Source organism: Actinia tenebrosa, unplaced genomic scaffold (assembly GCF_029948245.1).
Source record: "Actinia tenebrosa isolate PJP-AT-01 unplaced genomic scaffold, QUT_ActTen_1.0 PGA_scaffold9__36_contigs__length_13948895, whole genome shotgun sequence".
NCBI lineage: Eukaryota > Metazoa > Cnidaria > Anthozoa > Actiniaria > Actiniidae > Actinia > Actinia tenebrosa.
Genome location: NW_028292586.1, coordinates 7,340,527 through 7,366,510, shown reverse-complemented (window position 1 = coordinate 7,366,510; position 25,984 = coordinate 7,340,527). Strand labels below are relative to the sequence as shown.

General features: G+C 35.1%; 4 protein-coding genes across 5 annotated transcripts; 2 read left to right on the top strand and 2 right to left on the bottom strand.

The window, feature by feature from the left end:
- The first annotated feature begins 638 nt into the window (after positions 1-638).
- On the top strand, positions 639-2,807 carry LOC148904655 (uncharacterized). The gene is made up of 4 exons (XM_089024462.1): positions 639-770; positions 1,148-1,223; positions 1,371-1,605; positions 2,094-2,807. Exons 1-4 carry the CDS (start codon positions 639-641, stop codon positions 2,107-2,109), a joined length of 459 nt encoding a protein of 152 aa, XP_088880588.1. The 3' UTR covers positions 2,110-2,807.
- Positions 2,808-5,180: 2,373 nt separating this feature from the next.
- On the bottom strand, positions 5,181-8,396 carry LOC148904654 (uncharacterized). The gene is made up of 3 exons (XM_089024460.1): positions 8,286-8,396; positions 6,987-7,473; positions 5,181-6,182 (listed from the first exon to the last, which is right to left on the bottom strand). The coding sequence occupies exons 1-3, from the start codon at positions 8,394-8,396 to the stop codon at positions 5,656-5,658; spliced, it is 1,125 nt and encodes a 374-aa protein (XP_088880586.1). The 3' UTR covers positions 5,181-5,655.
- Positions 8,397-8,683: 287 nt separating this feature from the next.
- On the top strand, positions 8,684-12,247 carry LOC148904653 (uncharacterized). Its single transcript, XM_089025305.1, has 5 exons — positions 8,684-9,057; positions 9,523-9,848; positions 10,194-10,341; positions 10,613-10,817; positions 11,331-12,247. The coding sequence occupies exons 1-5, from the start codon at positions 8,842-8,844 to the stop codon at positions 11,651-11,653; spliced, it is 1,218 nt and encodes a 405-aa protein (XP_088881431.1). The 5' UTR covers positions 8,684-8,841; the 3' UTR covers positions 11,654-12,247.
- Positions 12,248-20,145: 7,898 nt separating this feature from the next.
- LOC148904652 (uncharacterized) lies at positions 20,146-24,614 on the bottom strand. Of its 2 annotated transcripts, XM_089025304.1 has the most exons (4): positions 24,056-24,614; positions 23,662-23,855; positions 23,370-23,533; positions 20,146-23,178 (listed from the first exon to the last, which is right to left on the bottom strand). In XM_089025304.1, the coding sequence occupies exons 1-4, from the start codon at positions 24,069-24,071 to the stop codon at positions 22,323-22,325; spliced, it is 1,230 nt and encodes a 409-aa protein (XP_088881430.1). In that variant the 5' UTR covers positions 24,072-24,614; the 3' UTR covers positions 20,146-22,322. The 2 variants fall into 2 exon arrangements, with proteins under 2 accessions (XP_088881430.1, XP_088881429.1); XM_089025303.1 differs by having other exon boundaries at positions 23,662-24,614.
- Between the last annotated feature and the right edge of the window lie 1,370 nt (positions 24,615-25,984).

Below are 25,984 nucleotides of genomic sequence, written 5' to 3'. Positions count from 1 at the left end.
TTTAATGCTTTCGAAAATGGTCAATATTTGACTTTGTCAAAACTGAATAAATTAGGCCCTTCTTCAAAAATCAAAAAAAAAATTTCGTTGCATGCCAATTTTAAATAATCAAGCGAAGAAGGTTAGGCGAACTTCAAATCACCTGTAGAAAACAAAATGTTAAAAATTTTGAAGAAATTTGGGGCAAGGTACATCGTTAAAACTCGGCCTTATTCGCCACTCAAAATCGCCGTTTTAGGCGTGAATTACAAAACATTTAAAAAATCGCTATTTAAAAAGCGGAATATCCTAAAAGTATTTTTCTGGTAATAAGAACCACAAAGGCTTTCTTCTGGAATATTTTAGGAATTTTCGAATTTTTTCGATTTTCCCGCGGTAGTTGACATTTAGGGACATCCGCTCTTAAGTCCATAAACACCGCGGTCAAATGCCTGCGCATGCGTAGCACCATGTTAAGGCGCTCCATATTTTTATTTGTAAACATTAGTATATTGTCGGACGGATGAGTTCAAAGTCGATTTATAAGAAATTCCCTGGATATTTAAGCTCAATATTTTCCGTATATACTCTCTGTCATATCCTCAAACTATTCTCGGTTTGCACTTTTTTTATTCGTTTTACATTTTGAGAAAAACGCAATGAAAATTTCCTCCTTCGTGGTTTTAGTAGTAATCGCTACGAGTGTCAGCTTTGTGTGTAGCTACGGTTGTGAAAAAGCACCAAAAAGTCGGTCTCATAAAGATAACTGTTCTTCAGGAAGCCTTTTCAAGGTAAACTCGAAGTTAGCAAGGGCTGGAAAAATTCCAGAAAATTCTAGTCTGTCGAAGGCACAAAAATGAGATAGAAAAGGAAGACAATCGCTGCTCTTTTCCTTGCGACCAGCATTCTACAACTTTAGTCCCGATACCTAAAGAATTTTTCTGCAATTGATGAGCATGGGAAAGGAAAAAATAAACCAGGAACTATGTGGTGTACGAAGTGTAGAAAAGTCGTAGTTAATAGTTAACTGATTCAGTTTTCCCTGACGATGGGTTTGTAACCCGAAAGCTCGGAGCAGGAATATAAAACTAAAAAACGTGGATGAAACAAAAAATTAGTAAATTCTATATTTGTAAGGACCTTGTAGTGAAGTGTTCTTTTTGTTTAGAATATTCCAATGCTGTTATTTGAAGGAGGTAGTCTGTTGGCCATGCTTGTCATTTTTGAAGCAGAGTACCCTGGTGGTAATTGTTACAATGTGTTATAAATGATGCATCATAGCAGGGTACTCTCCTTCAAAAATGACAAGCATGGTCATCAGAAATGATCTGATTTCACTACTGTTTTTTATTAACTATGGTTTTTACTGGTGTTCAATTTTCTTTAAAAAGAAAATTCTTTTGAGAATCTTGTGGAAGCATTTCAACTTGCATTGTACCACCACAATGATGAAGAAGATTACACACTGTACAACCCTACTTTGATGAAAGACTTTGTCGATGAACATTCTCCTGGACTATTTGACATGATCCTAAATTCTATAATAAAACCTGAAACCAGCAAAGAAAGATGGTACCTTCAAGAACAGAGAACTGTTGTTCTTCTCCATATCATTGCTTACTTCAGGTAGTAAATATTACTTTACATTTTTTTCATGTCTAAAATATTCCTTTTACAATGAAGTGTTCAATTTCAATTTTACTATTATTTTAATAGATAAAAAAACTTCCCAATAGACCCCTGCACAGTTCCCTGCGCCATTGAACAATTATTCACATGTCTCTATCATTGCAAGCTCACCGTTCGTCTCGCTTCGATGCAAAGGCACGGCTACCTTTCAAGATGGTGCAGGGAACTGTGAAGGGGACTATTGCAAAAAGACATGGGAATTTTTTTGAATAACCATGGAACATCGGGCCTGTGCTGGGATACAGTATAGCTCCAAGAACTGTAGATCGCCACAATAGTCAACTACGGAAGGACTACCCCACTCTCCTGCATAGCAAGATTCAAAATGCTACTAAGGTTTGTTTTTCTTTTTTCTATTTTTTTTTAGATAAATCAATCTTATATTATTTTTATCTCCTAATTTTTTTCTATTTGTCTGTTTACAGAAACATTCCTTTATGATGCTCTTACTTGATGATTTTCACAATATCTATAACATTAGATTGCCAGACACCAGCCTCAAACTGTCTCTGTGCCACCATGGTCTCCTCTCTTTTAGAAATCCAACCTACTATTCCAGCTATTTGCCTATCTCTTGAAAAGGACAACATTCACTCTACACCTAATATAGTCATAAATGGTATATCTAGAAAATGTGTTTGCACATGTATCATAGGGACTGAGCAAACTTTAAAGAAACATTGTCCTCACTGCTCTCAGCCACTCATGAACAAATTGGATAAACTGACAAATTCTTTTAACACATCTCTTCTTTTGCCTACAAGTACATCTAACAGTATCAATAATATAAGTAATAATGAGGAAAATGAAGACAGTCCAGATAAAGTTCCAGATATAAACAGTCATGGCCCTGACTATTATGAATCCACAGATTGGAAGAACCATGTTGAAACAGTTTTAAATACATTTTCTGTCCCTCAACCTTCAAGAAGCTCAAATTCAAGTGCAAACTCTTCTGGCTCTCTATCTGGCCAAGGAACTCATCATGCCCATGTATTATCTGTTTCAACTCAATATGGGAAGTTCTTTTTATTTGAAAAGCAGATATCACAGTCCACACTTAATAGAAGGAATGGCTTAACAGCATGCACTTTCATCAATATCATTCTTTGAAAGTGTTATATAGCAAACAGAATGGTTTTACCAATCCCTGACCAAACAATGTCAATATTGTGGCAAATGGTAATCACATCCTGTATCAGAAAGGGCAACAACATACATGATCAAGTCACTGGTGGGCCCCCAATTCACTTTTCTGTATCTGAGGCAGTGATATACATCTGTCTAATCATTCATTTCAAGGAATTACTGTTGATGATTCTTTTGATGTAGATTTTATTAATACAAATCCAGCTGTCCCACAGTCTTCACTGGCATTCTTTTTGCAAAGACTTGTTCAAGAACTAACAACCCTAAATTTAAATTTGGATTTTTGGACTAGCCTAAACATACACATGATTTGAACAAATTTATAAGAAACATGATCATGTATATGGTTAAATGAACAAAACAGAATGTACCTTAAATTCAGGATCAATATTCTTTATTAAAATGTACATTTTTCAGCTTTTACAACATTTTACTTATCATCATGGATTTTTTTATGAAAAAATGTACAAAATTCCATTACATTGAGTTTTCCTTTATTAATTTTCTACTTTTATTGCAATTTTGAACAATTCTTGATAAATATGACAAGATGTCGACATATATTTCATATTTGTGTTCAAAACATGGGTGTTCAACAGAAACAATATTTATATGTGAAAGACTTTCGCTGTCAAGCATATTTATATGTGAAAGACCTTCACAGCCTAACATATTTATATGTGAAAGACCGTCGCTGTCAAGCATATTTATATGTGAAAGACCTTCACAGTCAAGCATATTTATATGTGAAAGACCTTCACAGCCTAACATATTTATATGTGAAAGACCTTCACAGCCTAACATATTTATATGTGAAAGACCGTCGCTGTCAAGCATATTTATATGTGAAAGACCTTCACAGTCAAGCATATTTATATGTGAAAGACCTTCACAGTCTAAGATATTTATATGTGAAAGACTTTCGCTGTCAAGCATATTTATATGTGAAAGACCTTCACAGCCTAACATATTTATATGTGAAAGACCGTCGCTGTCAAGCATATTTATATGTGAAAGACCTTCACAGTCAAGCATATTTATATGTGAAAGACATTCACAGCCTAACATATTTATATGTGAAAGACCTTCACTGTCAAGCATATTTATATGTGAAAGACCTTCACAGTCAAGCATATTTATATGTGAAAGACCTTCACGGCCTAATGTGTTTATATGTGAAAGACATTCACTGTCAAGCATATTTATATGTGGAAGTCCTTCACATTCTAACATATTTATATGTGAAAGACATTCACTGTCTAACATATTTATATGTGAAAGTCCTTCACGGTCTAACATATTTATATGTGAAAGTCCTTCACAGTCTAACATATTTATATGTGAAAGTCCTTCACAGTCTAACATATTTATATGTGAAAGACATTCACTGTCTAACATATTTATATGTGAAAGACATTCACTGTCAAGCATATTTATATGTAAAAAAGTCCTTTACAGTCTAATATACTATGGAAAACTAGTGAAAACTAGTGGTTTACTCCGATGAAGGACTAACGTCCGAAACGTCAGTTTCATTTTTACATACCATACGGTGTTACAAATTATCTATCTATCAACTGTTCTAATATACTATAGCTAGTATGTAGAAATTCATAATATTTGAAATCCGAAATCTACGTATTTTAAAAATATTCCGAAACAACATATGCTTTGTGGTCCGTGTACCTTCCGGCCATTTGATTTTTAAAAATAAGAAAATTGAATTTCGTTCACCAATTTTTTTGATTTTGTTGTTTTGAGAGTAAGAAATTACCAAAAATAGCATTTTTTAAATTTTTGATAATAAGAAACTAGCTTTTTTTGATTGAAATCTAAAAACTGAAATCAATTTTCAATTTTCAAAAAAACAAAAATTGAATCGTACAAAATTTACTCTAACGGGGGAGGGGTAAGACAAGTCGTGACTCTGTCCCAGGACCTTATCTGACAATACATAATGTGCATTCTGATTAAAAATGGCCGCACTGTTGTCAAACAGAGGTGTCATTCGTATGTTTTACTATTTGGCATTAATCCTGGAAAGTTTTTCGTGGATTTTAAACACAGCTGGAACCGAAATAGATGGCACAATGTAATTCAACGCTGGAACCTGAATATTCTGCCAAACGTTATAATCGTCTCGATGGTTCGGTGAAAGGAAAGGCTTGGTTTTTAACAGATTTTTGTATTATATGTCATTGGCCGGCGAGATACAGCATTGGAGATGCTTCAAGCAAGAATCAAAGCATTTTTTAAAGAGTATAATCGTTGGATTTGGCTTTTTTTTTTGTGTGTGTGGGTTTATTTGAAGTAAGCTTACGCAAGACAAGACAAGACAAGTTATAACAACAACAATTTCCTTTTTATTGCTAATAATTTTGGATTAACTGTGTGGGAAATATAAGCTTACAAGGCAAGAACGCAACAGGTATATATCAAAATGCTTAAAAAGTTCATTAGCATTTACTACGGTAGTACTACAACTTTATGCAGTACATCCTAATCAATCTACCAAGACTCAAAGGGATTCATGAAAACGAAATCCTGCTTCATGGATAAGGGTATTATAATGTTGATGTACTATGTGATTTGAAAATTGGCTGATTGTACAACCAAGTTATGATTAACTGATATACAAGCTAAGAACTCAACAAATATATATGAAAATGCAGTTCATCAGCATTTTTTTCCCATCTAGTCTGTCAAGTCCTTAGAGCTGATGTGTCTGGACTTTTATCAAGCCCAACCAAGATTTTATTAACTGTGTGGCAATGTAAACTAAACAATTATACATAGAAATCCATTTAAAACCATTGGCTCTTTGCAATTTGGACATGTTTAATCATCACTTAGTACTTTTTTGAACCCCAATAGGAATTCATCAAGCCCTTTTAGCTGATAAGTTTGTGCATAACCTCGAGGCTCCCTGCAGTTGGGACAGGTTTTATCAAGGGCCTCTCCTCCACTAAACCAGTCATTTAAACATGGGGTACAACCTAGAATAGTGTTGCAGCATCTTGCTGCAACAATAGGTGGGGCCATAGGCACACTTAAGCAAATTTTGCATTTAAAGCCATCTTTTACTAGCTTGACAACTGAAACTGGTAAAGGCATTGTTTTGTTGACAGTTGTGAGATCTTTGACCATTTCAATACAGTTTGACAGGTCATATCTTATAGCCATCAAATCCTCCTTTAAACCCTTAATGCTTATACTCATTCTTGAAAGTTGGGTTGATTTCTTCTTTGGTACCTCTTCTTCAGATTCTGAATCAGCATCAGAGTTATTTTTGCGACGCTTTCGCTCCCCAGAATAAATGGGAACAGCAAATATTTTTCTGCTAGGACATTTCCAGAACTTGAGACCTAATGACAAAGTAATGGAACAGAAAAAATATCATGTAATGTCATCTAGTGTGGTGGATGGGATAAGCTTAAGTGATGTTTTATCAAATTGAAATAGATCTAGAGTGCATGCACTAAACCTGTAAATAAACAGTAATAATTAGTACTAATTCATACAGAATCCTTTGTTTTCTTTTGTTTAGATATCACTATTTAGTACTAAAAGTTAGTGTTTGTTTCGCAGGTTTAATAATGTTGTATATTTAGTTAATTTAATTTACAATGATATTTTAACAGGATGCTTCTTCACTAAATTGGTTTTGAAGAAGGCCCTGTAAAAACTAATTAGATGTTGTACTGAAAAAATCGAGAAATTATATTTAAAGCCTAAGCATTGGAACAAGTTGATAAGTTAACATTATAATCATGTATAAAAAAGTAAAAATCCGAATCATATGCATTGAAAGGCTTTTAGGAAATAAGATTTAAACTGAGAAATCTTAATTAACCGTGTTAATTAGTAAATATTTGATTAATTTCTAGAGTTTAATTAATCATAATAGGCTACTTTTCTCATTATTCATATTTTTTTCTTTTAATACATATTGTCTAGGCAGGCTTTTGGAAGTTTCAGAATAAAAATCAAAGAATAAAAAAAAAAAAAAATTTTTTTTAATGTAAATATGCAAAATCTTAGCCTACATACCGGCAGGTTCGGAGCTTTTTGTCCCTCTCCTTCCCTCCCCATAGGGGAATTATATAGATAAAAAAAGAAGCGCGAAAAACGAATGCTCAAAAACGTCCTAAAAAAATTAATTGACTTACCGCTTGTTCCTTCCTCCTCGTCAACAGTTAGTCCATTCGCAGACATAAGATTAACTTCTTCTCCGACCTTTTCTTTCATCTTTTCTTTGATGAAAGAAACATTCGCTGTTTCCTCTGTCACTTTGATATAAGTTTGTGTCTTTTCTTCGAACTGCACCCCTTTGGGTGTACGCTTCGATTCTGCCAGTACAATCTTTATAGGGACACCTACAGCCGACGACTTCTTGGTAAATGGTCTTGTTACTTTGCTGGATAGCCCAGATGTGGATGAGATTGGGTTGGCATAGGCATACGAAAGACATTTTCCCTGTATATTTTCTGATTCTTTGTTTGAACCCATAATAAAGAAGGCGGCGCCGTCCCTGAAGTTGCTAAAATTGAATCTGCCGTTCTCACATGGCCAGACAGTCCTGTCATCCCATTCCTCCTTCAAGTACAAAGTTTCCTCTTTCACCTGTAAAAAGGGTAAAAGTTTTACTTTATTGGGAATTCATGATAAGCAAAATATACTGAGACTATGTTCGGGTCCAACGAGTCTCATGTGTTTTTCTGACGCCAAAGAGGTTGCTGTGCGGAATAGACACAGTGCACATTTTAGTACGAGTAATCAATTTCACCGTGTGAATGCATGGGGCTTTCTATTAGCTGGAGCATCTTTCCTTTCGATCAATGCACTGAAATTAAAGTATTTTCTTAAACGCTAAGGTTGCTTTCCAAAATTCTTTTAAATTAAACTTTTTCTTTATTTAGTTCTTGTATTAAGTTAGGGAATATTCAGGCGGCGTTTTGACTCGATGTGTTCAACGAAGGTTTCGACGATATTATTCACAAAGGACAACTGAAGAAGACGGCCAAAGGTCCGTCGGAACGTCGTTGAACTCGTCGAGTCAAAATACCGCCTAATATTCCCTAACAAAATATAAGAACTAAATATGAGCAGCCCGCGAAAAGAAGGCTTCAGAATTATGATAAACTTTTTCTTGCAATAAACGTTTTTCAGTTTTGTCATTTTAACTTCTGACAGGAAAAAACTTGGGGCGACTAGTCCGCCGCTACTAAATTAGGTGAGCGCGTAATTTTTAACTCGTGGATACGTGAATATGTTGAAATAATCGGGGGGCTCGCTTTACAGTAAAAAAATAAATAAGATTTGCGACTTGTGTCGAATCAAAAATTCCCTCGTACTTTCTTTGCATCAATTGTTTCAAAGAAAAGCGTAACTTTGTACGGTACCCTTTGTACTAGGTCAGTGGCATTTGCAAGAATGTGATTTTTTTAAACTGAGATTCCAATACTCACCTCAAAAGCAGTACTTAATCTGAGTACCGTAACGTCAGCTGACGATATGGACAATCGAAGGTCTTTCCCATCTCTTTTGAAATCAAAGTTCTTCTGACTCGAGCTTGCCATTCTAACTAACGCAAAAGTCACTCTGTCAAATCCCCTATATTAACTCTGAAAAGATATAACTAGCTAAAAACTAGTGTGAGCTGCGTCGGTGTTTCTAATGAAACAGTAATGATGAAAAGGTAAATTATACACCGTGAAAAGATGAAAAAACTTACTGACGTTTCGGACGCTAGTCCTTCGTCGGAGTACTCCGACGAAGGACTAGCGTCCGAAACGTCAGTAAGTTTTTTCATCTTTTCACGGTGTATAATTTACCTTTTCATCATTACTATATTAACTCTGGTCAAATGAACCTTCCCTCGCACGTGCACACCTCAAATCTGAATTTGCGTTGTCGTTGGCCTGCGGTTTTTACCCATCAGTTTCAAAATTGGCGCGAATTATTTCGTTCCGGCTGTTTAACTGGCATTTATTACTGTCAATATTAATATACGAATAGCAACAGATGGAGCGTGTGTCAAAAGAATACGTTAAAAGTCTGGTATGTGAGCAAAGCAAAACCCATTTGGAGATAAGTGAGCTTCTCAAGAAGCGATACCCTGGTGGAAAAGGCTTCAGCGAACGATCTGTAAGACGATTTTGCAAGGAAAATGACATAACAAGGAAATCTGGCGTTAATGATGAAGATCTAGATGTCGTGGTTCGCGAAGTTGTTTCAAAGGTAATAAGTGGCTACTCATCATTAGAGAGCCAAGGAAGGGGAAGAGGGGCGGATCCAGGACGCTCAAAAATGGGGGCCCAGAAAAATTCGGTGTTAGACGAATCTCACAGCTGACTACAACAAACGACATACGATACGCGAAACCAGAAGTGGAGTTCGGGGCATGCTTCCACGACAAAAAAAATTTTTTTTTTCAAATATGCTTATGCTATTTCCTGCATCGTGGGGATATTTTGGACCAAAAGGGTAAAAACATGCATCTTTAATTAACAAAATCAAAGAGAAAGTGTCATGTTCATACCCCTTTCTTGGTGGGCCAAGAGTAAGGGAGAGGGGAATTGAGATTGGAACTGAGATTGGCAAACTGGGCAAAAGGGAAGTTGCCCCCCCCCCCCCCCCCCTATTGGGCTGCTATGTATGAATTATTTTTATAATGATATTTTTTTATAAATTTAATTTATCCAGGTTGGTCCCACTTGGGGTAGGAAAATGGTAACAGGATATTTGCATTCAAAATCAATCTGTGTTGCTGAACGAAGAGTTGGCAAGTCCCTGATTAAAGTGGCTCCTAGGTACCACAACCAAAGAAAAAATAGAGCAGAGCAGCAAACAAATCCTTTGCCATATCATGCAGAATATTTTGGACACAAACTCCATGTAGACCAAAATGAAAAACTTGGTATGTATGGGGTAGTCCATGTATGTGCAATTGATGGCTACAGTGGGATGGTTGTAAGCCATGCATTAATGCCTGTCAAAAATAACCTTCTGATATATGATCACATATACAGGTGAGTACGTTTACTTTATAGTGATTGTAAATCTAATAATGAAGCTATGATGGTAAAACTCTATGTAAAGCTATGATTATGAAGCTGCTATTTAATGGATTAAATGGCTATTTTAGGAACATATACAGTACATTTTGAGTGTCAAATTTGCATTTCTCCCTAAACATTGTCACTAATGTTTATATAAAATGTGAAATGTGTGTGTTTAATGTCATGTCCCCCTAAAAATGTTCTGAGAGTAACTATCAAGTTTTGAATTGATACAATCCTAGTTACAGTTTATACAACTCATTCATGGTTATGATCTTTTTTGGTTTTCCTTCATGAATGTTATATTTGTTCTAGACAATCAGTGCTTACTTATGGCCTGTGGGATCAAATTAGAGTGGATAAAGGCAGAGAATTTTCATTGATGCTCTTTGTACAAGAACTGTTGAAAGAGCAAAGGACAAACCCTACTCGCCTCCCATATATACAGACAACCTCTAAAGAGGTAAGTGATTTTGGACTTGATATCTTACTCTGTATGATTTCTCAATATTGTATCACTATTTATTTTTCATTTTCCATTGTTGTTTTTTGATTCATGGAGAGATCTGGAAAAAAATGTGTAAAAAAATAATGGCCTGGTTCATGCGCATTACAATGTAAAGATGTTTTGCTTCAAGCTATGTCTGCTCATGAGCATAGGAATAATATCACTAGCTTTCTTAGTGAACCTAATAATTATTATTTGATTTTAACTGTTTGCTCATCTATTTTAGAACCACAGAATTGAAAGACTTTGGGTCGAAATCAATCTCAGAGTGAACTATCCTGTTAAGAGAGCATTGAACTCAATGGTGGATGATGAATCTTTGGACATGGAAGATGATTCAACTAAGTTCTGTGTATCCTGGGTTTCAATGCGGGTTTGTTTTGCTGGCTGTTGTCAGGTTATTGACTCCTGGAACTCACACAGAATTCCAGGTTGGATAATAAAATGGATTACAGTGTTTGTGTACATTATTGTTTAGCTGTAAATTTAAAATCATTGCCTGGTTTTAATTCTATGAATGTACCATATGCATGGTTCAGTAAAAGGAGTCAGAACAGCAACAACACAAAAGAAAACTACCGAAGATTGTATTCTTTTAGAACCTAAAAAAGCAAAATATGTAGTTCACTAAATACCATACATAACTGAAATATAATTTGTAGGATAAGCACTGGTCAAATTATGAAACATTTAAAAAAAACCACTTAATTTAGCATAAATTCACTTTATTATTCTTCACCATTATTTTAAACAAGCTGTGATGCCATATAGGTCAACCGAATGAATGATCCAAACAAGTTTAGTAAATGAACTGAAAACAATCAATAGCACTGAACTTCATGTCACATGATTTTTCTTTTAGAGTGTTTATTATTGTTTGCTTTCTTGGTTTATATTTCCCTCTGTGTATTATTTCTATTTTAACTTTTCTAATATCTCAACAGGAAAAGGTATACCGAAGGAGTTGCAAGCAAAAAAGGATAAAACAAAAGTTGTGCCACAACACCTCCTTCCAACTGCTGAGCAAGCAGTCAAAGTTTATGAAGAGGATGGGGGACAACTGACTTACTGGTCAGAGTTTGGAGCTGACCCCTTGCCCTCTGAAATGCAGATAGCACGTCAAAGGGATTTCGAACACCTATTTCCAAACATCGATATCATTTTCCAGAGACTTGTGAACAGTGATGTATCAATGTTTAGGGATGCAGTGAAGGTCTTCAGAAACTTAACACTTCACTACTCTTCAATACTGAATCATAGCCACTGATTCCTTCTGAATCCTTACTTCAAAGGTCGCTTACTTCAAAGGTCTCAAGGCATGATAAACTCCTTAATGTTGTATACACCACATAATCACTCAAAAAATATAATGCTGAAAAAAACTGCATATTTTACTGCATCTGATTTCAGAATTCAGTTGCTTCCATGATAATAATGGTGTTTATATTTTGAACATATCAAGCTATAGATCCAGTACATCTGGTGATACTATAATTCGTAAATATACCAAATCATTTAAAATTGAACAAAGTGTGATACAATTTTCAAATCACATAGTACATCAACATTATAATACCCTTATCCATGAAGCAGGATTTCGTTTTCATGAATCCCTTTGAGTCTTGGTAGATTGATTAGGATGTACTGCATAAAGTTGTAGTACTACCGTAGTAAATGCTAATGAACTTTTTAAGCATTTTGATATATACCTGTTGCGTTCTTGCCTTGTAAGCTTATATTTCCCACACAGTTAATCCAAAATTATTAGCAATAAAAAGGAAATTGTTGTTGTTATAACTTGTCTTGTCTTGTCTTGCGTAAGCTTACTTCAAATAAACCCACACACACACAAAAAAAAAAAGCCAAATCCAACGATTATACTCTTTAAAAAATGCTTTGATTCTTGCTTGAAGCATCTCCAATGCTGTATCTCGCCGGCCAATGACATATAATACAAAAATCTGTCAAAAACCAAGCCTTTCCTTTCACCGAACCATCGAGACGATTATAACGTTTGGCAGAATATTCAGGTTCCAGCGTTGAATTACATTGTGCCATCTATTTCGGTTCCAGCTGTGTTTAAAATCCACGAAAAACTTTCCAGGATTAATGCCAAATAGTAAAACATACGAATGACACCTCTGTTTGACAACAGTGCGGCCATTTTTAATCAGAATGCACATTATGCATTGTCAGATAAGGTCCTGGGACAGAGTCACGACTTGTCTTACCCCTCCCCCGTTAGAGTAAATTTTGTACGATTCAATTTTTGTTTTTTTTGAAAATTGAAAATTGATTTCAGTTTTTAGATTTCAATCAAAAAAAGCTAGTTTCTTATTATCAAAAATTTAAAAAATGCTATTTTTGGTAATTTCTTACTCTCAAAACAACAAAATCAAAAAAATTGGTGAACGAAATTCAATTTTCTTATTTTTAAAAATCAAATGGCCGGAAGGTACACGGACCCTTTGTATTCATTTTCATTTGAAGAATACTTTTCTCAATTGCTGTTAAATTTATAACGACGTTCTTGGACTTTCTTACCTGCAAAGCAGTTCGTAATTAAAAATCTACTTAGGTTTGCTTCTAAGCATTTAAAATATGTACCATAGTTCATTTTGATTTAGCTGGTTTCTTCAACTTGAACACGAGATGTTTCTCTCTTTGTCCACATGTTCCACGAGCATAAGTAATTTTACGCTGAATTCTTCCGTGAATAACTCCAAATTTGTCAAATTTCCCTAATAAACCTTTAGCTTGTTAATTCTTCTTTGGGCTTAACTACTTGCTGCTGTATTTTTTGTCATAATTCTGCTTTCATAAGAGTTTCTTTCTTGAAACGAACAAGCATCCGTTAACGTACTGTAACACTATCTTGTTGTGATTTGAATATTCCTTGCAAACAATGACAGGAAATGACCTTTGGACTTTTAATCCAATTATAAGTATCTAAACTGAATTTATACAAACTAAATTCCAAACCTAATGTTCCTAACTCAATAAACAACCGTCAAGCGATTGCATTTCTAGTTCTAAAACGAAAAAATTGTGCTTTGTTTGCGAATGCGATTTAGATACTTATAATTTCATATAACTTCAGTTTAGATACTTATAATTGGATTAAAAGTCCAAAGGTCATTTCCTGTCATTGTTTGCAAGGAATATTCAAATCACAACAAGATAGTGTTACAGTACGTTAACGGATGCTTGTTCGTTTCAAGAAAGAAACTCTTATGAAAGCAGAATTATGACAAAAAATACAGCAGCAAGTAGTTAAGCCCAAAGAAGAATTAACAAGCTAAAGGTTTATTAGGGAAATTTGACAAATTTGGAGTTATTCACGGAAGAATTCAGCGTAAAATTACTTATGCTCGTGGAACATGTGGACAAAGAGAGAAACATCTCGTGTTCAAGTTGAAGAAACCAGCTAAATCAAAATGAACTATGGTACATATTTTAAATGCTTAGAAGCAAACCTAAGTAGATTTTTAATTACGAACTGCTTTGCAGGTAAGAAAGTCCAAGAACGTCGTTATAAATTTAACAGCAATTGAGAAAAGTATTCTTCAAATGAAAATGAATACAAAGCATATGTTGTTTCGGAATATTTTTAAAATACGTAGATTTCGGATTTCAAATATTATGAATTTCTACATACTAGCTATAGTATATTAGAACAGTTGATAGATAGATAATTTGTAACACCGTATGGTATGTAAAAATGAAACTGACGTTTCGGACGTTAGTCCTTCATCGGAGTAAACCACTAGTTTTCACTAGTTTTCCATAGTATATTAGACTGTAAAGGACTTTCACATATAAATATGCTTGACAGTGAATGTCTTTCACATATAAATATGTTAGACTGTGAAGGACTTTCACATATAAATATGTTAGACTGTGAAGGACTTTCACATATAAATATGCTTGACTGTGAAGGACTTTCACATATAAATATGCTTGACTGTGAAGGACTTTCACATATAAATATGTTAGACTGTGAAGGACTTTCACATATAAATATGTTATACTGTGAAGGTCTTTCACATATAAATATGCTTGACTGTGAAGGACTTTCACATATAAATATGTTATACTGTGAAGGACTTTCACATATAAATATGTTATACTGTGAAGGTCTTTCACATATAAATATGCTTGACAGTGAAGGTCTTTCACATATAAATATGTTAGACTGTGAAGGTCTTTCACATATAAATATGTTAGACTGTGAAGGTCTTTCACATATAAATATGCTTGACAGTGAAGGTCTTTCACATATAAATATGCTTGACTGTGAAGGTCTCTGATTCACATTTCAAATTGTGTAGATAATGTACAAAATTCATGAATGAGCTCCAATCACAAAATGATAATTATCATACTCTGATGTTTATGCACATTTTGTTAAACTGAAAGTATTTAAATCAAAATAAATGAAAAAATGTCCAATTGCAATTGTTGTGTTTGATGATCTCATTTCTATGGTGTCAAGATCCCAGTTTTTCTTTCTTTTTATCACTTGATGATGGAATTGGATTAAAAATTGGTCATTTTAATGAAATGTATAGAAACTGAAAAAATGAATTATTCTATATGTACATTTTTTTAAATATTTTTAGCTGAAAAACGTATCATACAAGAAAAATGTGCAATATGACATGTCAAATTTAAACTTTTGCTTTCATCTTATCCATTTGAGACAAAAACATTATTGAGGTGTAAATTATTGTAATGGTTGGTTTCTAGTATTTCGAACATTTTCACAATGTGGAATTGTACAAGATCTTAATATGGGACATTTTTGTGCTAAGTTTATGATGATTTTGTTCAAATCATGTGTATATTTAGGCTAGTCCAAAAATCCAAATTTAAATTTAGGGTTGTTAAACCAAATATAGCAGCCATCATTATCATCAATGGCTAAATGTCTGTGTGTTTAATTGGCCAGGCAAATAACATTCTTCTCATGGACAGTCATCTTCATGGCAACTAATTTATGGAGCATTGGTTGGTATAAGACCACCCTGCAAGATTTAGATGGATTTTTGATAAATGCAAAACAATATATAAGCAATATATAAACAATATATAACATGTGTACAGTAACTTTTTTTAAAGAAATAATTATATCCATACAAAATCCATCGACATTGATATTACATAATAATAATAATAATAACTTTATTAACATGTCTTTCTTTCTAGCTTACAATTAAGAAACTAATTGGAGACACCTATCTAACCCTAATAAAAACCCTTAAAATCCATAGTTAATTGTTAGTTATTTCCTATTTACATTCCCACCCCAACACCATCTATTCCACCCCTCCCCCCCCCCCCCCCCCCCCCCCCCCCACTCTACCCTCTCCCCTCCAATATCCCTAGTGCAACTGGTATGTTATACATGAATTATATGTGTAGATAATAAAATAATAGCTGTGTACCACAGGTTTGCACCCCGGCCAAATCAGACGCCCCACGTCTATCCAGACACTGAAACTACTATCAGGACATCTGAGTTCGCGGGTATGGAAAACTGCAGCACACTGCATTACCCATAAAAATTAAATTATTCAACAACAAGTAGAGACATGAATTAATTTAGACACAAAAAGCAGTCTTTACACTCCTGAGTAGAGATAGTATGGCCAAGTCCAACTTCCTTACTTGATTTCTAAATATATTAGTAATGATGAAAAGGTCAATTATACACCGTGAAAAGATGAAAAAACTTACCGACGTTTCGGACGCTAGTCCTTCGTCACAAAAAGCAGTCTTTACACTCCTGAGTAGAGATAGTCATGGCCAAGTCCAACTTCCTTACTTGATTTCTAAATATATTAGTAATGATGAAAAGGTCAATTATACACCGTGAAAAGATGAAAAAACTTACCGACGTTTCGGACGCTAGTCCTTCGTCGGAGGACTTTACTCCGACGAAGGACTAGCGTCTGAAACGTCAGTAAGTTTTTTCATCTTTTCACGTTGTATAATTTACCTTTTCTTCATTACTGTTTCATTAGAAACGCCGACGCAGCTCACACTAGTTTTTAGCTAGTTATATCTTTCTAAATATATTAATTGATTCAGCCATTTTGAGCGATTTATCGATCAAGCTTTGACCAAATGAAAGGACCTACATATACCTTATACTGTGCTTCCCATATGTTATAGTGTTAAATCTTGGTATTGAGAAGTCATCTGCATTTCTAAGGTTATACCTACACCCATTGCCATGGAAAAGGTTTGATAAAGTTTTGATATCTTTACAGTTTTAGTAAAGTTCTTGTTTGTAATTGTAAATTTATTGCTTCGTGGAGTGCTTAATTAAGAATACTTTCTATGGATTCAGTGCTGGCTCTGCAGCCTTTAAAAGTCAAGTAAACAATCATATGTATTTGACTTCAATTTAAAAATTTTTGACAAGTATTTTCATTGAATGACGCTTCTTAGCACATAAAGGCTTAAGATAGTATATCATGTCCCAGCGGTACATATCTGCACTGTAGTACGATCGATCAATCCTATAAAATAAAGCATGATCAACTCACCTTCGGCAAATTGAGATTATCTTATACAAATATAATGTGGCCACTAGCTGAGACTGTATTTGTTCCGATTCCTGATTAGTTCAGATTCAGTTTCTCGACCATGCTTGTTAATAGCCAACTAGTTTGCCTCCTTGCCAGTTGGGATTCTTAACATCATTGCTTTATGTTCATTTAATCTTTCATTTCAGTTTGTTAATCGTAGGAGGGCCATAATGGAAACTACTGGGTCACCAGTAATGTATGTCACCCTCGTTAAATAAAGTCAATTTATTTATTTTTTTTATTTTTAATTTCCGTGGATCAAATATTTATCGAAGTATCTAGATACCCGGCACCCGGGAACCAATACACGGGAGTTTTTGATTTTTGAAAAAAATCATCAAATAAACAGATCGGTAAGAGCATGATACCAAAAGCACTCATTTCTTGACCCTCTTGTACATCACACTCTCAAGATTCACTTTTCCATTCCCATAACGGCCATGAATGCATTCAGGACCTACCACTCTCTTGTACTCCATCGCCAGCTATATTCTAATCCCATACATTGGTTGAATATCGTCCGTAAGAGCATGATACCAAATGCACTCATTTCTTGACCCTCTTGTACATCACACTCTCAAGATTCACTTTTCCATTCCCATAACGGCCATGAATGCATTCAGGACCTTCCACTCTCTTGTACTCGATCATCAGCTATATTCTAATCCCATACATTGGTTGAATATCGTCCGTAAGAGCATGATATCAAATGAACTCATTTCTTGACCCTCTTGTATCACACTCTCAATATTCACTTTTCCATTCCCCTAACAGTGATGAATGCATTCAGGACCTACCACTCTCTTGTACTCGATCATCAGCTATATTCTAATCCCATACATTGGTTGCGGAATATCGTCCGTAAGAGCATGATACCAAATATGAACTCATTTCTTGACTCTCTTGTATCACACTCTCAAGATTCATTCTCTATTCCCATAACAGTAATGAATGCATTCATGACCAACGACTCTCTTGTACTCCATCGCCAGCTGTATTCCAATCCTACGAGCACGGCTACCTCTGGAAGTGGGGGTAGGGAGCGCAAGTTTGGAAAATATAAGAGACTAGGGGAAAAAGTGGGAGAAGGATTGGATCGGAAAATATGAGATACTAGTACCTCACCCATATGTCACATATATATCACATGTGAATAGCGTCTATTCGATTAGTCTTGCCCATTATTCTAAATTCCAGTACATTACAATTAAATCTATTAGTTAGTTTATAGATACACTTGATTGCAGAAACGTTGTAGTATACATTCATACAAATATCTAATGAGATGCATAATGCAAAATAACCATTTTCAACGCTTAAAACCAACTGATTTATAATCATTAGACATGAAAAAATATTTTGACAGTCATTGAATGAAACAAACAATAAATAAAGCGATTAAATATACTGAAATACTGCAATCGAGTGTAAATTTGTATCTCCGCGCGCCCTTGAAATATCCTCTATTTGCATGACAATCTTCTTAGACTACATTGACGAATCCTTAGCCGGTAGAGCAGAGCATTGGTTGTGCTGTTTTTGCTTACGTCAGGACAAATACTTTTTCAAGCACTCTTTTTTACAATGTCTTTTCAGAGATTTTTACGCTTAGAATAACTTCAAAACGCTTTACATGATAGACTCTAGCTTACCACAGAATCAAGCATGTGTGTTTGAAGGCCACCTTATAATAATAGCTCTTTATTAATTAAGAAGACAAACGTCCTTAATGACAAATTGACTAACTAAACTAATTATATATGTAAAAATTATGATAAAATATAATTAATGATAGAGTGCTCACACTAAATCCGTGAAACAAATACTAATTTTTAGCACTAAATAGTAATATCAAACAATAGAAAACAAAGGATTATGCATGAAATAGTACTAATTAGTACTATTTAATGTTCACGGTTTTAGTGCGTGCGCTCTACAGCAAAAATAGATTATTAAATACTTATCGAAAAAGGCATTTATTTTAAGAAAACTTTCTTAAAACGCTCAGTTTTTGACGGGAGAATAAAACTATGTACTCTATCTCTTAAAGTGCTTGTAAGCCTTAACACAATATTTTCAGAATTGATTCTTTAGATAGTGAATAGTTGATTGTGAAAATAATTCGTCATTTGAATGTTGGGTCTTTGAAATACGAAGGTTTATATTCCCAATATGTTAATGACTATGACGTAACATAAGGGATCATTTAATATACAACACTGCACTCGTTCTGGATTACAGTATTTTAAAAGCATCACCCTCTTACTCGTGACTCACGTAAAGGTTCTTACAAATTTGTTTTCAAAAAATGTCCAGCGTTCAATATTAAAAGTTGCCACAGTCATTAACATATTGGAAATATAAACTTTGGTATCTCAAAGACCCGACATTCAAATTGTGTAAAGGCTTATAAGCACTTTAAGACCCTGGTCCTCTTGGGTGGAAGCAGATGGAAAAGAGGGTGATTAGGCTCGAGTTACTTTATCCCATAATCTTAAATCTGATTTTTCAATTATGTCTTTCACTGGAACCGTATTCTTAATATAACCAAACTTAAAAGCTCTATTCTGCAAAACATCTATTTTTATTTATTAAATATTTAGAGTAACTAGAGTACAAACACTATAAGTGTGTAACATAAATACCACTAAATACTGCTAAATCATGCTAATCCTATTGTTTTCTATTGTTTAATTAGCACTCTTTACTACTAAATACTGCAAGTGTTGCACACTTATTGTTTGTACTCTAGAACAGCCCCAAATTGAACTGGCATAGGTGAATAGAGACATAATGATAGATTGGAAAAGGTGATGGAGGCAGTCCAAACTATAACCATATTTCTTACAAATCCTTAGTATATACATTCTCTTCCCTGCCTTTTTAATTAAGTTATCAAATTGGATGTCCCAATTGGTAGGGTTACTATGGAAATGAACACCCAAAAGTTTAATGTTTTACTTGTTCAATACCCTGTATGGAATCAGGAATAGGTGCCACAGCTTTGCCCTTGACAACAAGTTCTTTAGTCTTAGATAAATCAAGGGCGGATCCAGGATTTTTTTGAAGGGGGGGTCTCAGGGGTAAATTTTGGTGGGCAAAGGAATCCCAGTCGCATTTTTACCACAGGAAGCCCATTTCACCTCAGGAATGACAGGGGGGGTCGTGACCCCCCCCGACTCTCCCCCTGGATCCGCCCTTGATAAATTAATATCCATTAAATTATCCTGAGCCCACTTCTTAATGGAGTCTACCTCTTGGATAGAACAATCATTATTACCAATCCTAAAGGTACTTAAAGTTAAATCATCTGTGTATTTAACCAAAATAGACTTAGAATTATTTATAGGTTTGATGTCATTCAGCATAACTAAAAAGAGCACGGGACCCAAAATATTGTTCCTTGGGGAACACAACTATTTATAGATACAAAAGGAGTAAAAATACCATCACTAATGACTCTCTGTTGTCTATTAGTAAGAAAATCCACTACCCAATTAAATATATATGGGTTAATAGGCAATTGTTTAAACTTATTCAGTAAGATAAAGTGATTCACTGAATCAAAGGCTTGCAAGAAATCAAAGGCAAAGACCCTTACACTATCAGCCATCCCATCCAACCATTTCATCCACATATGTTGGCACTGCAATAGTGCCAATGTGGTGTTACAACCTTGTTTATAAGCAAACTTATCCTGACCTATTTCTATTTCTATGATTGATGGTCTAATCTCTAAGTTATAAATTATATGTTCAAAGAGTCTGATAATAATGTCAGTCAAAGATATTGGATGCAGTTGATTGATAGTCTGAAGTGGAGATTCTTTAGGTATAGGAGTTATGCTAGCAACTTATTCCATGGCAGTGGGACTGATTGAGCTTCAATAGATAGGTTGAATAAGTGAGTGATAACTGGAGCCAGTTCTAGTGCAAATTCTTTCCAGAACCAGTACTGAATACCATCCGGACCTGAAGCTGTTTTTTATCACTTGATAGGAATGTGGTAGATTCATCAACAACAGGCATTCTCATATGTTCCGTAATTTCCAATAAAATAGGAGTTTTATATTTAGTATCTGTGTTAATTCCTTGAAAAAAAGTATTTATATCTTCCAGACAGAAGATCGAACTAAGTGGGTCATCCTTTGCCTCTCTACCAGTGATAGTGTTTACTGTCTTCCACCACTGCTTAGTAGTGGATCCATGCTTCTCATTTTTGCTTTTGACGGAGTTGATCTGATTTTCAATAATTATGAGTTCACTTACCCTTGGCAGAAGTGAGTTTGCTTCAACAATCATACCTTTCTGGGAAAAACCTTCGTCTTTTCTTTAACAGATACTTTACAAGAGGTGTAATAAATACAGGATCATTCGATGACATCTTAACCCTTTTCATGGGGAAACAGATTTCAATCGCAGGGCATAATGCAGATTAAAAATGAGAAATTGCATTGTTTAAGTCTCTTATAAATAGCTCACTCCTCCAGTCAATTCCTTTCAGGAAATCAATCATTGCTAGTTTGCAGTGTGATCGAGTATCCCGAAATTCAACCCATTTTCTTGCATGTGGCTTTGGTCTTTATTTTGGGATGAACCACCACAAACTTGTGATCAGTGTTAATCAGGCTATTTGTGCATCTTACAGATCCAAAGTCTAGTGGTGCATTAGTTAGCAAAACATCCAGAATTTTGATGCCACTAGTTGGTTTCTTGAAGAGTTGAGAATAGGAAAACTGATGAATTAATGGTTGTAGATTAGTTGATTAACATCGCCAGCTAGCATGAACTTACAATTTGGATTTTCCGACAAGAGAAATTCAAGTACATCAGCAAGACATTCGATTTAAGTCGTCCGGGTTGCAAACTTGATCTGGTGGATGATAAAGTACAGCAGCATAAAACAGTTGATTCTTTGAAGGGCATATCTCAACCCACAGGCATTCAAAGTCTCTACCATCATTGAAAGGTTCAAGCACTTTTATTTTCCAATCATTCCTACTTACGATAGCAACTCCACCTCCAATCCTTTCTTTTCTGTCTTTAGTTATGAGATTAAAACCACGTGGAGAGACCAGGTTCTTGTCAAAACGGTCATGTAGCACGTCTCGGACATAAAACAAAGATCTATTTGGTGACTGGATAGATCTCCTTGAAGAGCTTGAACAGCTCCAGTTTCATTGTCTCCTTCGGTGTCATTGCCTTTAGTTAATATTATTGGCTTTCTTTTCTGGCCGAAAGCCGAAAAGTTTGTTTCGTGTGCCTTTTACGAGCCTTGAAAGTAAACTACTTCTAGAAAGGGGTAAACTGCTTCTATCTAAGTTCTAATTCCTATAAGTTCTTATACAAGACACAAGTATCCAGGTATAAGCTTCGACGTATAACAGCTGACAGTAAATAATGAAGGCTCATGATATAGGGAATTAGGGGTAATGCCTATCAAACCCTTGAGTGTAGTATTACTCTTATAACTAGAATAAAGCTGCGACTGAAGTAGTAGGGAGGTAGGTGTTTGAACAAAAATCTCTGTACAATCTAAAATGACACGTGTGCTTGCATAAAGCTTTTTAAAACCTTCTGGCATAAACCTATCAACATCTTGCCTTGAAGGCCAGATCACTTGACTACCAAGAAGAAAATACAAAAAATTAGTCCATGTGATCAATTTCCTGCAAACTGACGATTTATGTATTCGGAACCTATGAGCTAAATCCTGTCCGAATAGACCTTGTTTGAGGCGTACACAAAACATAAACAATTCATCCACAAGAAGCATATTTCTTGAGTCTGGTCTACTTTCTCTTTCTCCAGAGGCATAACAATATGTCATTTGTGCAGCACATGGCTGCAAAAACTTAAAAAAGAACTGAATATGTAAATAGGATGGGAAACCTGTATAAAATCTTATGATCTCATTGTCTGTGCCAAATCTCTCAAGCCCAAATTTATTAAGTGCTAATTGTTCTGCAGCTTGCCTCTTAATGTCCTCAATTTCTTTTGCAGCTTCAACTTTAACCCTTTTTATTTCAGTGAGGGCAGCTGCAGTTTCATTTCTACTTTGTTCAAGTTGCTTTTGTGCATCTTGGAACTGTGCTCTGAGTGACTGGACTTGTGCTTGTAGGTCATCCATGCTGAAGGTTGTAGAAGTGCTGGGACTATTATCTTCATTGTCATCACTTTCATCTGTCTGAGTGTCTCTGTAAAAAGGTTTTGAAATTATGATGACACTCAGTTCACACTCAGTTCACACTAAATAAAAAATTATAAAAGACTAAATTATTAAAATTATAAAATTATTTTGGTTTAAACCAAAATAAACATCAAGTACAATTCCATCAGTCAAGTCTAAATGAAATGTATTGAAGTAGAAATATGTGATATTCATTACCTATCTACTTGTCGAATTATCTTTCTTCTTGCTTTGGATTTGGTTGACCAGTCAAAGATTGATGGTACAGCTTCTCTTTTTAGCAACTGACGTCCAGAATCAGTGGGAGGATTGTAATCTTCCTCAGTGAAGTGTTTTGAGCACACTCTGGTACTTTTGTTAACCTATTATAAATCAAATGTCCTTTTAATAACAATGTAACTGTATTCAACTATTTTTATCTTCATTACAGTTTTTTAAAGATCCACAGGCAATTCGTATTGTGCATTGATATTGTTAGATTCCTATATACCTTGAAGTGTGGGCCCACATCTCTTCGTATCTTCACCAGCCATTCCTTTTTCAATTGCTCATCCCTTGCACGGCCTGGTAAGCGGTGAAACTTTAAATCAGGATGATATCGAGAATCTCCGTTACACAAGGGAACACAACAATGGTACGAAGAATTTTTCTTGGTATGTGATGGCTCGTCGGGAGTTCTAACATCTACAGCGAATATATGTAAACATGGGTTAGTCTTGACTTTAGACGTGGAATCACTCTCACAAAAAATAAACAAATCGTCCATTAAAATGCCGTCCAATTACAATCGATCACCATTCACAATCTAAACTGTTATTTTAGAGATTTTAGAAGTCCAATAATTGAAAAGAAACCAAAAAAAAGGAGAGTTTTGAAGTACATACCTTGCGAAGTCGCCATGTTTTTCAGCCGTCGAGCGGGCCGGCGGTGACAATTTTTTCGCGATAACGCGAAGAATATCGTTACTTCGAACCAAAAATCGAGTCCAAAGGAGAGAATTTAAGATTATCTTACTGTGTTTGTAGATAGGGCAAAAGGATTAAGCGTTTTGAACGATGAAACTATCGTATAAAACCACGCGTGCTTGACCTATTACAACTTTTGTTTACTGGAAGGCTTGCTCTCCAGTTTTGTGTTGCTAAGCGGTATCCAAGCACGTGACCACTAGCTGCAAAGGGCCTTAATTGGTCCCTTTTTCCGCACATATCATGATAAAGAACATGATATGAACCACTTTTATACCTCAAATGGCGGACGAAGAAAGGATTCCTGTGAGCGTTTTTAATTCCGAAAATCGCAGTTTCTATCTAAACGCTTTGATCATATGATTATATGCCGTAGTTTATCAAGAAAACGAAACAGATGAGTAACACGATGTCCGATAGAAGGTAAATGGTCAAGTTTTCAGTCTGATTCGGACAAAAACAAGTCATCGAGTACTATAAAAAAACAGAGAAGGAAATAAGTTATTATTGTATTGTTTTCTTGTTCCAAGTCTATTTCAAGATTCTGAACTTGAAAAGCTCATCGATTGTCAAGATATTAATCAAGTAAATATAGTCATGGGACGTTACTTATAACCACAGGCTAACCACTCTAATAAATGAAGGAAATACTAAATGATGTCTTGTCTTTGTCTTTTTATGCGCGCGCGCTATCTCACCTACCCCCCTTGGTAACAATTTTGTTTTTCTACTATACAATATACTAGTATATTGTATAGTAGCTGTATAGTAGAAAAATAAAATTGTTACCAAGGGGGGTAGGTGAGATGACAAAAAATCGATAGCGCGCGCATAAAAAGACAAAGACAAGACACCATTTAGTATTTCCTTCATTTATTAGAGTGGTTAGCCTGTGTTATAACCGAGTGGCTATTTGTACGTCACCCGTACGGCGACTAGTATTTTGCTCCCGGATTTTGCTATTCGTACGGGAGTCAAAAATTTCATCGATTTTCTCAGGAACTCTGTATTCTTTTCCAGCCTAAAAACGATATTTTTGTTTAGGCCAGTTAGGCGATTCATGTCAGTGATGTTATTTTGATTCAACTTATTAGTTATATCTGACGAGTCTGTACTCAGTAGCGAGCAACTGACTTTCGCGTCTTAGAATTTTTTTCGTGTAGTCTGAGGTCAGTGTCACGGCAGGAAATGTCACGCAATAGAATTTGTGACAACTCCCGTATGAATTATTCACGATTGTTTATATTCATACTAACTGTGCTAACCCCTTCTCGAAGGCGAAGTGAATATCGGGAAATATTTACTCATTCCCGACAACTCGTCCCCGACAAACTGTTCCCAACAACTCATTCCCAACAACTCATCACCGACAATTCGTTCCTGACAACTTGTTCCCGACAACGTGTGACCCCTATCGGCTTCCATAAGAGTATAAATACACAGGTGAATATTTCAAAAAAAGAAAAAAAAGAAGATGAAAGACACATTTAAAGTTAGGAAAAATTTTAATTGAAGTGACAAGCGTGGCTTTCAATTACAACACAGGCGAACTCCGACTTTGCGAATCAAAACAGTTTGTTTGAGCTTATTTGATTGTTTTAAGTCCGAACAAAGTTAGTGCAAATTTGTTAGCCTCTTTAGTCCTTTTGGAAACAGCATTTTCTTTCATTATTTCTAATTCCTCTCCAGTAACAGCAACAAAGCGGCGGGCCGCCATTTTGGATTATCGCTGGATGTGATTATCGTGTGATAGTGTGAGCTTCTCGACCAATTAGCATGCAAGATTTTCAATAATCACCTGTGTATTTTTACTAAACCAGCATATTGGGCAACCCAGTGCACACTCCA